The 12,262-nt window shown below is 49.2% G+C and overlaps 1 protein-coding gene across 2 annotated transcripts; it reads left to right on the plus strand.

Moving 5' to 3' along the window:
* The first annotated feature begins 1,952 nt into the window (after positions 1 to 1,952).
* On the plus strand, positions 1,953 to 11,092 carry KLHL40 (kelch like family member 40). 2 transcript variants are annotated; one of them, XM_084282638.1, is made up of 6 exons: positions 1,954 to 3,292; positions 5,849 to 6,009; positions 7,910 to 8,017; positions 8,147 to 8,332; positions 8,865 to 9,011; positions 9,789 to 11,092. In XM_084282638.1, the coding sequence occupies exons 1-6, from the start codon at positions 2,147 to 2,149 to the stop codon at positions 9,898 to 9,900; spliced, it is 1,860 nt and encodes a 619-aa protein (XP_084138764.1). In that variant the 5' UTR covers positions 1,954 to 2,146; the 3' UTR covers positions 9,901 to 11,092. The 2 variants fall into 2 exon arrangements, with proteins under 2 accessions (XP_084138765.1, XP_084138764.1); XM_084282639.1 differs by lacking the exon at positions 8,865 to 9,011 and having other exon boundaries at positions 1,953 to 3,292.
* The last annotated feature ends 1,170 nt before the right edge of the window (positions 11,093 to 12,262 follow it).

A 12,262-nucleotide genomic window follows, 5' to 3' on the forward strand; every position in this document is an offset into this window, starting at 1 on the left:
ACGGCACTCTGGAAGAACTGGGGTTGCTTCCCCAAGCCTTGGAGCTCTGCAGAGCCACAGAAGATGATGGAGACCCCGGAGCAGGTTTGGGACCAAGGAGGTGCTCTTTTCCTGGGTGGACCATAAACCTTAAAGAAGCCACAGGATCATCTGGGATCTGCTGTGGGAAGAGCTGGGCTGTAGCTGGCTCAGCACCTCGTGATGTGAGGAATGTGGAAGCAAACCTCAGATGACAGCACGCACTGAGAGCACAGTGAAAAGGAAAACAAACAGGGGTTCAAGGGAGATTAAAGGCAGAGAAGGAAAATCCCAAACAATAGCACAATCACACTGGATTTTGCTGGGAAAATTTGAAAAAAAAAACTTATACTGAAGGAAGGGAGAGGGGAGGATGGGGTTGTCCAGTCCCAGACCTCGGGGAGCAAAGGAACATTTCTGAGGTATGACCCAGCTTAGATATCAATGCTCATCCTTTGAGCCTGTCACAGATGAGCAGCCCAGACGAGTTTATGATCTGAGCTCTGAAAACAGTATGTGATTACTCCTCTGCTATATTGGTACTGCCTGGGATGCTGCTGGAACCTCACCAGTACTAGAGGGCTTCGTACCAGTATCGTTCCCTCCCTCTTCCCATTTACGTAGATAACAGTCATGGCACAAAGCATTTTTATAAGCACGTCCATTCCAGAGCAAGCGGTTATGTGGCTTTAAATACACCGAGAAGAGTGGCTAATATTCTTGCATAGATTTAATTAGTTTGTTAATTAAATCTCTGCCATCTCTGAGTGTCAGAGAGCCCAGAGGGTCCATAATAATGGAGATAAAATGAAAGACTTATCTAGAAATTTCAGCATAGGTATAAACACTTATAGTTACTCTGCTCACCTATGCCTGCCAAAATTAATTTGCTTCCTTGAGAGCTCTTTAGGAAGAGCTGGGCCTGGACCAGCCATTTGAGGTCCCACGAGGCTTCTTTGACATCCAAGGACGTGGAAGCAGGATGCAGGACCTGATGGAGTCCTCAGCTTTCCTGGAGCATCAGCTGAGGGCCAGGGAGGCTCTAGGCCTCAGCATGGGGGTGTTGAATCTCAGTAGACCTTATCAGGAGACCCCCAACTTGCAAGGAGATACCTGGGTTTGGATGCCTTAGTCTATGAGCCCACCGTTGGGGTCTCTATATTTTGGATCTGCTTCAGACATTTTCTCCACCACCAAAATGTGGAAAAGGTGGATTTATTAGTGGTGAGGTGTCCAGAGATGGTGCTGGTAGGGCCTACGCACATAGTGCAGGCAACACAGGCACATCCCTCCCCCAGACTCCGGGGGTCTCCTCCTTTGGTAAGACTTTTTAAGTAACTTCCCACGTAAGTCCCATACCCCATACACAGGTGTAAATAAAAAATTCACCTTCGTTCCCCATCCCCTTCCAGCCTCAAAAAGTGACTCCAGAGGAGAATAAAGGACAAACCCACGCGGAAAATCAGCCCAGGGGATGAGCTGTTTGGCCTCATGGGTGCCACAAAGCCCACACGAGACTCTCCCTTCTTGCATCTTTCCAGCGTTGACTTCATCGTCTATTCTTAGCACAGCAAAAGGCTTCGGAGTGGTCATTTAGTAGCGTTAGGAGGTCCCAGCCCTGCTGTTGATGACCCAGAAGGCAGATTAGGGGGGTTGATTCATCTGGAGGATGTTTTCCCCAAGAGTGGCGGCCGTGCCGTGGGGTCGCACGCGTCTTCCGTCATGGGACGGCGGCAGAAGCTCGCGTTCCCCCCGCGGTGACTCACGGGCTGCCAGGCCGCTCCTGAAGCATCGAGGCTGGAAGTACAGCTGTTCCCCCCGTCCCCTCCCTTCCCCCTTGTCCCATGTGTCATATTAGAGGGTGATCAGCTTACACATGCTGCAATATGGATTCCTAAGCTTTGTAGCGCAGTGGCTATATATAAAGCCCTGCACTGCAAGCTGAAGTACACAGACAGCTGCGATAGCAGCGAGCCTTTCACATTCCCAGTGCGCTGACAGGCTGGAAGCAAGGGAGACCTGCTTTGAGTAAGTTTCTTTACCAGGGCACACAGACAGAAATATTCGTAAATCCACAGTTAGATTTGGTGGAAGGCTTGGGGAAAAATAAGAACTTTTACTCTGCACTATGGGTTTGCCTTTCGATCAAGTGGAAGAACTGCGTCTCTACCAGCAAACTCTCCTCCAGGATGGACTCAAGGACATGTTGGACCACAATAAGTTTCTGGACTGTGTCTTGAAAGTCAAGGGGAAGGAGTTCCCCTGCCATCGGCTGGTGCTGGCGGCTTGCAGCCCGTATTTCCGGGCGATGTTCCTCTCAGACATGGAGGAGAGCAAGAAGAAGGAGGTCAGCTTGGAAGATGTTGATCCAGATGTCATGGGCAAGATCCTCCATTATATCTACACCTCTGAGCTGGAGATCACAGAGCAGAATGTGCAGGACATCTTCTCCGTGGCCAACATGTTCCAGATCCCCTCCATTTTCACCGTCTGCGTGTCCTTCCTGCAGAAGCGGCTTTGCCTCAGCAACTGCTTGGCCATCTTCAGGCTGGGCTTGATGCTGGATTGTGCCCGGCTGGCCGTGGCAGCTCGGGATTTCATCTGTGATCGCTTTGCGCTGGTCTCCCGTGATGAGGAGTTCTACCAGCTCTCACCCGACGAGCTCATTGCCATCATCTCCAGTGACTCCCTCAACATTGAGAAAGAGGAGACTGTCTTCGAGGTGGTGATGAAGTGGGTGGGGACCAAGGACCGTGAGAGCCGGCAGAAGGCCCTGCCGGTCATCTTTGAAAGCATCCGCTTCCGCCTCATGCCCAAGGACTACATCAAGGACCACGTGGAGAAGCACGCCGTGGTGAAATCCAGCCCAGAGCTGCTCAAGAAACTGCAGATGGTGAAGGATGCCCAGCAAGGCAAATTCACCGTGGTGAAGAAGAAGAAAGTGAAGAAAAGCAGTGAAAAGCAGGCAAAAGACAACGTTGTCAATGGAGCAGTAGAGGAGGAGGAAGATGTGGAGGAGGATGCCCTTCCAGGGATCCTAAACGACACGATGCGCTTTGGCATGTTCCTCCAGGACCTCATTTTCATGGTCAGTGACAGTGGAGCAGTGGCCTATGACCCCACTGCCAACGAGTGCTACTTTGCCTCCCTGTCTGCTCAAATCCCCAAGAACCACGTCAGTCTGGTGACCAAAGAGAATCAGATCTTCATTGTCGGAGGACTGTACTACAACGAGGACAGCAAAGAGGATCCCATGAGCTCCTACTTCCTGCAGGTACCAGCTTTATTTCTTTGTTGTTTCTTTGACCACTTAAGAGCACCACCAGATGCCAGTAATATCCGTTGTTGTGTGATGCTAAAGCAAAGGTTGTAAACGAAGGTGAGACATCTAAACTGTTTTACTAGAGATTCTTAGCATTATATTTTTAATGGAGATCTCTCTGATGGGAGAGATCCAATATCCATCCCTTTTCAAATGCTCCTCTTGTCCCTGGGTGTGTTCTAGTTTCAGCTCAGCCTGCCTTGGCTGTTTCCTACCCTTCCTGTTGACCCCGTACGAATCCAGTAAATCCTATATCCTCTTCCCTTATACCCAGAAATCCTTTTGTACTTCTCCCATGGCTCACATCTGTTTTTGGAGGAAGCAGTAAAGCAATGAAAGGACAAAGCAAAGGGGAGGCCCCATGCTGAGACACACAATTTGGTCCTTTCCTTGCCTTCTTGCATCAGTAGGGCTGTGCACCCACACCACGTGTGGGTGCCTAACTTAGAAAGGGGCAGCATTTGGAGCCTGTGCGGCCTGTGAAACGAGGAGTTAGTGGGAAGAGACCGTGAAAGTGGCCCAGGAAAGTAGGATGGAGGGGAAAGGCAGTGGGAGTGCTGAGGGGAATGGCCCTTTGTGCTGAGCAGGAGCTTTGACCGCAGCAGATGTGGGCAGCTCCATCAGTTAGCAACCCAAAGCAGTCAAACAATGCTATGTCTAAAGATCAATACTCCTCCTGTTTTGTTGCTGATCAAGCAAGGTTGTATTGCCATGATTGCAGCAAGCAGGTCAAGGAAAGTGATTTTTCCTTTAATCAGGCACTTGTGAGGCCACATCTGGGTGCTGAGTCCAGGCTGGTGCTCCCCAGTACAAGGAGGACGTTGAGGTACTGGTGTGGGTCCAGCGGAGGCCACCAAGGTGGTTAGGGCTGAGGAAGAGAAGCATCTGGGTCTTGTCAGCCAGGAGAAGAGGAGGGGAAGATCTCATTGATGTCTGCAGCTCCTTAATGGGGTACATCATGGCCATTTTTAGCTGCTTTCCCCCCAAAAAAGGGGTCAGTGGTGCCTTCACAGCCTGCTCTGACACTCCTGCATGGGAAAAGCAGACACGTCCCAGGGCTGGAAGGTGCTGTCAGTTTGTGGGTGTGTGATTTGTTTCCATCAGTTCCCTTTACATAGGTCATAGTTCCTATAGGAATACGATGTTCTTCTGAGCCTTTTTCAGCTGGAACTTCACACAGATATAGGCAGGCAGCTGTGTGATAAACCCTTGAACCACGGTGTCAGTGCAGCAGCATCTTACATCTTCTAACTCTGTTTCTATCCTCTGTTTTCGTGTTCCTCCTGCTGAGAGGTCAGGGATTGTTTAGACTTGAGGACAAGCACCGATGTATATAAACGCTGATAAATCCCAGAGGCCTTGCACATTTTGGCAGGAACAAAATGATTCCGTTGACATTCCAGATGGAAAAGGGTATCCTTTATTTGTCACTTCTAAGATTTATGCCTTGAAAACAATGCTGAAGCCATCGAGAAGCAGGAACTCTCCTGGTGACCGGGCTGCTCGGGTCTGTGCTATAAATAACATAAATGTGGGCCACAGCTTACACAGAGACAACAGCCACAGGCCTCCAGCTGAGGCTGAATTTTGGAGGCAGCCCAGCAAGCTGGAGCTCCATGGCGCTTCGGGCAGTGATTCAGCCCAGCTTCCTCATGCAGAGTCCCCCCAGATGGGCTGCTAGAGGTCACCCCAGGCTTAATACGTGATGCTGCCAAGATGTGTTAAAAATATTGCCCCTGTTTGCAAGTCCCACCACGTCCAAAGAGCCCCCAGCCCCGTGCTGTGTCATAATCCTTCACACCTTTTTTTCCTGGTGGGAAGTAGGGTAATGCCTTGGTCCAAGGACTTTGCCATCTGACCTACTGGCATTTTATGGATTAATCTCCATGTCTGGTGGGTTGGTTGGACACACCGTGGTCAGCATGAAGAGCTCTGGTCTTTGCAACGTGATCTCAGCTTCATCTGAAGATGTTGGGTACATAGGTGTTGTGTAAATACCGTTTGTGCCAACAGACACACACATTTCATCTCTCACACCAAGGTGGTAGAGGACATCAGTATCTTGAGAAGCAGAGGAGGAACACAGTAACTGAGCTTTGCCAGAAAGAGGGAGAATTGGTGGGAGGAGAAGGCATTTTACTCTTCAGTGTTTCAGCTCCTCCAGTCCCAGGAACTATTTTTAATTAGGTCCAACATGAGACTCTCCTATCCAAAGACAACCAAGCTTGTTCCAAGCCAAGGCTTTGGTGTACGGAGCAGAAAACGTTCCTGCTCATGCATCTCTGCTCTTACACCTTGTAATAAAACACAGCTGGTGATGTGTGACTTGGATTTGCACTGAGATTCCCTGTCCTGCACCAGATGCAGCATCAGGGGCAAAGCATGGGCAGAAGGTGTCTGTTGGGGTGATGAGCAGCACATGGGAACAGCCCTGCTCTTAGCCTCTGGCTCTTCATTAAGCCAAGACGCCGGGAGAGCACACACTAACGAGTATGTGTTTCCTTTCAGTACGACCATCTGGATGCAGACTGGCTGGGCATGCCCCCCCTGCCCTCCCCTCGCTGCCTCTTTGGCCTGGGAGAGGCAGAAAACTCCATTTTTGTGGTCGGAGGGAAAGAACTGAAGGAGGGAGAGAAGACCTTGGATTCGGTCCTGTGCTACGACCGGCTGTAAGTGTCCACGTGTGAGCGAGGGGCAGGAGGTGGCTGGCAGGAGAAGGTGAGGCAGCTGCCGTGAAAAATGACCCCAGTTCTTCAGGGACCAGGTTTAGAGACAGAGCTTGATCTCTGCACTGGGACCACGTGCTTGATCTCTGCACTGGGACCACCATGCTGGGACCACGGGGAGCAATTTGAGATGAACCTTGGGGCTCTGAGCTGCCCCTCTCCAGCTGCTTCGTTTGTTCTAATTGAAGCTCCCAGGGTGGGAGCCATACCTGGGGTATTAAATTATCAAGGATTGAACTTAGCAGATGCTCACGTGGGACCTGCATGGAGGAGCGAGGGGAGTTTTTCCTTCTGCTCTTGCCCATTGGTTCGCGTTTTGGTGACCTTCACTGTGGTCTCACAGGGAGTGGTTTTGTACAGGAAAGCTTGTTTTGAAACTATTCAGACGTGGCACTGAATGGCCCACCCTGATTGATATCAGGCTTAATATATGATTATTTTTGCACAATGGGCTCTGAACCATGTTATGTCATGAGCTATATTAAAACTGACCGTCCTGTTCTGCTCGCAGGAGGCAGAAATATCCAAAGAGTTCTCCTCTCTGCCCTAAAGAAGCACAGTGGTAGGTGTTAACAAGCCTTTGGTCAGCTTATATTTAGATTTGTGTGCTCCAAAATCTGTTTTATAGGCAGAGATTTGAAACCAGTTTCATTTCCCAACATTAGGGTATTTATTGCCCCTCTGGGACGTATCGTGTGTCCCCTTGCTACTCGCTCGGGGGTGGCTTAAATATTGGCTGGAGGCTGGCAGAGAGATGATCAGCACCACTCCTATTTCTGGTGTTATTTAGGTAAAAACTTCAACAGTAACAAGCCTGGAGAGAAAAAATTGCTGGTCTATAATAGCAACTATTTCCCTAGAGTGGTTGGGCAATTAGGAAGCACTCAGAGCCCAGGCATCTCCATTCTTAGGTAAAATAAAGTGCCATATTTTGAGGGGTTCATCCTACATCAATGAAAATTGGGGATGACTCTAAGCAACGTGGATATCAACAGCCACATCCTGAGAAATTGGTCAGCCCTATTTGTGCCTGTACACCTGCCCACTGAATGTAGCTGTTTAATCGATGATGAGCCTTCCCTTGGGTCCAGATCACCACAAATGCCCCCAAATTTTAGTTGTTTCCATTCTGGGCTGCTGCTACCCAACGTAAACAACAAGGATGTAAAAATAAAGGTGTCAAAGCCCTGCCTGAGGACAGAGCTGGAGGGTCTGCCGTGGAAAAGCAGTGGGTATCCTAGCAGAGGCACCGCTTTGGGGTTTCCAAATCTTTTAGCTACGTCCTCAGCTCAGCTGCCCTGGAGCTAGCTCAGAGACTTCAGCACAATCCCACGCTCCAAAATGTGGATGCAACCACCTTGGTGGCTGCTGGCAAACCAAAGCACTTTAAAATCAAAGGTCATGGTAAAAAACAAAAAAAGAAAAAAGAGAGAAATTTGTCCTCAGAATATTGCACGCTTAAGTCTCTTGGATTTTTATTTTTTACATAATGCTGAAATCTCTGTCTCATCTGTATTTGGCTGGTAATGCTTGTAAATGATGTGAGGCCCTAGGAGAAGGCACTGTTTATGCACAAAGCCCAGAAGTAGAGGATGCTGCAGAAAAGGATGAGCATTAGCATAAGCATCTGGCATGTTTTATGTTTGATCTTCCTTTTTTTTTTTTTAGGATGACAAAATTTACTGGTTCAGCATTATCTCATTGGAAGACTCCTATTTTTAAGACACTTTATTTTCCATTAGTCAGGATCTGCACTCACCTCCAGGTCTGGAAAGTGCCCTGTGCTCTGGGCCTCACCCAGCAAGCTACAAATCCTCTTGCCTCCCATCTTTCCCTGATCCAGGTCCTTCAAGTGGGGTGAAGCCGATTCCCTCCCCTACGCGGTCTACGGCCACGCGGTGGTGTCGCACAAGGACCTCGTCTACGTCATTGGTGGCAAAGGAAGCGACAAGTAAGTCAAGACCCAAGAGAAACCAAGGAGTCATCCCCCAAACTAGAGGGAGGGCAGAGCATGAGTCAGTACCTCCTGCAGTGCCAAGCAGGTGAGTGAGCGAGTCTCCTCTCTCTCCTCTTTCTCTAGAAAGTGCCTGAAGAACATGTGTGTCTACAACCCCAACAAATTCGAGTGGAAGGAGCTGGCTCCCATGAAAACTGCCCGCTCGCTGTTCGGAGCCACGGTGCACAAAGACAAAATCTACGTGGCGGCTGGTGTGACCGACTCCGGCCTGACCAACTCGGTGGAAGTGTACGACATCGCCACCAACAAGTATGTACCTGAGCACACCTTCAGGGCCTAGATACCAGCTGTAGGTGTACATTGAGCAGCTTCCAACCCTTCAGGAGTTTGTTTGCAACTCCTGATACCAGTTTGTCCCAGTCTGTATTTCTCAGACCACTGGGAATCAGTGAGACCACTGTGGTTGGGCTGTGGATCACACCAGGCTCACACTCAAAGTGGTTTCATCAACTGATCAGCTTCTTAGGTACTTTGCAGGGCTGTAGCTTCATCTTGTCATCTTTGTCCTGTGCAAGAGATGTGTTTCCTGACTCAGGGTGGGTTTTATGGCCACATCCAGCCCCTGGAACCTGCTGGTCCACGCTGGGTGAACACCACAGCTCAGCTACTCGCAGAAAAATGAAGTTGAGCTACAATGATGGAAACACCTCTCTAGCACCAAGCCATGTATGATCCCATCCTGTGTAAACCTACACAAGTTAATCTGCTGCTAGTTAATTCAGTTGCTAATGATGACAGGGGTTGGCAGGGTGCCCTAACGTGTCCCCTCTCGACATGGCAGGTGGGACACCTTCACCGAGTTCCCGCAGGAGCGCAGCTCTGTCAGCCTGGTGAGCCTGGCTGGGGTGCTCTACCTGCTCGGGGGCTTCGCCACGGTGGAGACGGAGTCGGGAGAGCTGGTGCCAACAGAGCTGAATGACGTTTGGAGGTGATGACCTTCCCTGGGGCTCTCCGTGGTGGTATGGGAGATGGGGGGGACGTTACTCAGCAAAAGCCACCGAGGGAACGGATAGTTTCTGTCTTTCTTGATGCCTTCAGCATGTTGGTGTTGCCTCAGCACAAGGCTGAAGGCTCAGCATGGGGGCTCTGGGTGAGGTGTTTGCCCTGTGCTGTGCTGGAGGGCATGTTGGGCAATTCAGTGATTTCTCCCAGCCTCGTACAGCAACACACCAGGCAAAATCTGCTCCTTCAGCTTTTTCCTGAACTGACATTTTGTTTGGAGCTGGTTCCAGACCTCCCCTCTGGCTCGAAGCCGTGTTTGTGCAATGAGTGCTCTCCCCGGGAAGAGCCAGTGCTCAGGATGGAAGTGAGATTGTCTTACGTGGGAGCAGAGAAGCAGTCAGAAAACACTTTCTGACAGCTGCTAATACAGGGCTAGCTCCTGTCCTTCGGCTCTGTGGCTCTAGAGCACCCTCAGCAGGCACCTCCTGGCCTTCACCAGAGATGTTCAATCTTGACATCAAGCATCAAGCCATTTCCAGTGGAAGTGGTGTCTCCTGCGAGACCATGAGCTGATATCTGCACATCCTAGCCTGTTGAACCAAAGCATATCAGGGCTGAAAGTCCCCGTGGTACCCCCACAGTGACCAAAAACCCTCCATTGGACACCACACCGCACCCTGAGCCTCCCAGCACTACAGAGAGCAGCTGAAGTGGGGAGGGAAGATGCTTTCCTCACCACAACTCTCCCTCTGTCTCTCCCCAGATACGATGAAGAGCAGAAGAAGTGGGAAGGGGTCCTCCGGGAGATCCAGTACGCCTCTGGTGCCACCTTCCTTCCCGTGCGCCTCAACGTTTTGCGGCTAACGAAGATGTAGTGGGGCAGGATTTACTTCTTCCACTGGGGTCTGGGACAAAGAGGGACGGGGGGAGGTGAGGCCATGCGTAGCAGCACAGAGACATGGCAGGTTTCTCTAGATACCGTGCAGGACATTGCATCTGTGATTGGTACCATTTTACTTCATCAAATGGGAAAGGGGGAAATTATCTTGAGGCATTATGGGAATTTAATGGTATTATGGGAATTTAATTTAATTCTAGTTCACTAGATTACTACAGAAAGGCCCTAGCACCTGCATGGAGCTGGGGTAGAGTTACAAACATGTAGCAATGAGCTACTCTCAGACAAAAAGATCGCATTTCTGTTCCACTTCAGGTTTCTTCCGATCTTCTCAACCACTGTTGAAGGTCCCCAACCAAGAGTGGAGGCAGAAAGTGGGTCTGAAGGAATTAAGCTGATGTTTTCCCAGACAGAGATGTCTCTAATATATTTATTTCCTCGCCTGAGGTGTGGTGCTAGAGCTCACCTTGGAGGGGAAAAGGAAGAGGCAAAGGCTAGTGGTGCAGGTCACACCTGGGGGGACTTGGATGAGTTCCCAAGTGATGCAGGTTGTTGGGATGAGACAGTTAAAAGAAAAAAGGCACGTGAGCAAGGGCAGCAGAAATCTGTAGGACATTGCAATGAAAAGAAAAAAGTTTTGGTTCTTCATCTCCATCCTGACTTTGGACTGAAGAGATGTAAAGAGCTAAAGACTGCAGGAGGGGAAGAGTCATGCTAGGAGTAAGGTAGGGAAGGGAAGAGAGACAGGCAGGGAGGGCCGTGAGCACTCATCTCCATCCTTTTGGGTTCCCCATCTTCAATCACAGATCACATTGTCCTGACCTACGGTTGGACAAATGCTGTTTTTCAGGGAAAGGTTTTTTTTTATTTATGCTGTCTTTCATTTTTATTGTTCTGAACTTTTTTCTTTCTTTTTTTTTTTTTTTAACACTATTCTAATTTGCAGAATTCTTGGAGATCTCAGCCGTGTTTGGCTCAAAGAGAGCTTCCTACTGAGAAAAAAATGCATTGTGTTTTTTTTTTTTTAAGTTATCATAATGATGTTTTGATAGAAACATGACTGCACTGGCAGCAGGACAAAGATCTGTTAGAGCAAAAATCTAATGATGTCCATGCTGCCTGACCAGTGGTTTATTTAAAAATAAATCTTTAAAATGTTTCAAAAGAAATTCCCTTTGTCTGCATGCTTATAGAGCCATAACTGAATATCCACAGCAACTAAACACAAGGACCAAGCAAAAGCTGTGATGAACACATCCAGCAAACCAGCCCCATGGAGAGCTCTAGCAGAGACCCAGATTTTATTCTTATTTTCTTGCATTTCGGAGCTGAAACTTAATGCTCATATCCTTAAAGCTTTTCCCTGTAGATATGAGGACTAGAGGCTTACCTAGGGAAAGGAAGAGGAAAGCCAGCTGGATGCTTACACACCATCATGATGCAGTGAACGGGGGTGACGATAAAAAAACAATAAATACAAACCTTGTAAACGCCCTGAAAGTGGCGTGAAAATTACGGTATCAAAAGACTGGCTGATTTGTCTAGCTCAAAATGAAGTCTCGGAGAAACTAAAACATGTTTGGAAGTAAAGACCATTTTGCATGAGTAAAGGAACCAGAGCATTGTCAAAAGAATCTCAAAAGATTCTTTCCTAGGGGAAATGTGGGCCCTTTGAAGTCAAGGGGAGCACTGCTGTGTCTTGGTAAGTTGCTGTGGTGTGGTCCCTCAATAACAGCTCGAGAAGTGGTGATTAAGCCACGTCCAAATCCTCAGTCCTCTCCCCTTGCAGCTGTCCGCTGGGGATATGGTTAATGGGAGGTGAGCGCTCGTGTGCAGTTCACATCCTTTATGAAGCCCTGAGAGATGTCACCGCTGGCACGGGGCAAGAAAAGATAAAAGAAAAAAAGGCAATTTTATAAAAGAAGAGCTTGAAATATCCCATCGCTTGAGCAACAAGGGCCAACTCTTAGAGTCTGCAAGCCAGAGTTGGCCCAAGGAAGGCAGAAGATTTGCACAACGCCAAGCAAAAGTCTGGCCCAGGGAGGTTCACCTCCTCCTCGCCAAGAGGCTGCTTCAGTTCAAAGGAAATCATAAGGAAGAAACGCCAGCAGGAACACCCAGGGAGGCATCACTCCTTGCTGCTGCCCCGTGGTTTCCTGGCTGAGATGCACACAGCTCCATCAGCACAGGTCCCCCCGGGTATCTTCTCCAGGCAATGCTAGCTGTAGAGGAGCAGGTACATCCCATGGGTGCAGCAAAATCACCTCGTCTTCCATTAGCTTCCCAACATCGGCACTGACATCAGCTGGCGAGGTTCCCACAGCTCCATTTCCAATCAA

The sequence above is a fragment of the Netta rufina genome (assembly GCF_964035555.1).
Source record: "Netta rufina genome assembly, chromosome: 2".
NCBI lineage: Eukaryota > Metazoa > Chordata > Aves > Anseriformes > Anatidae > Netta > Netta rufina.

Bases quoted from the DNA above. Each gene is read 5' to 3' on its own strand.
- KLHL40 (XM_084282638.1), top strand. From the start codon at position 2,147: ATGGGTTTGCCTTTCGATCAAGTGGAAGAACTGCGTCTCTACCAGCAA. The intron at 8,333-8,864 runs GTATGTACCTGA...TCGACATGGCAG, and splicing joins TACGACATCGCCACCAACAA to GTGGGACACCTTCACCGAGT. The intron at 9,012-9,788 runs GTGATGACCTTC...GTCTCTCCCCAG, and splicing joins GAGCTGAATGACGTTTGGAG to ATACGATGAAGAGCAGAAGA.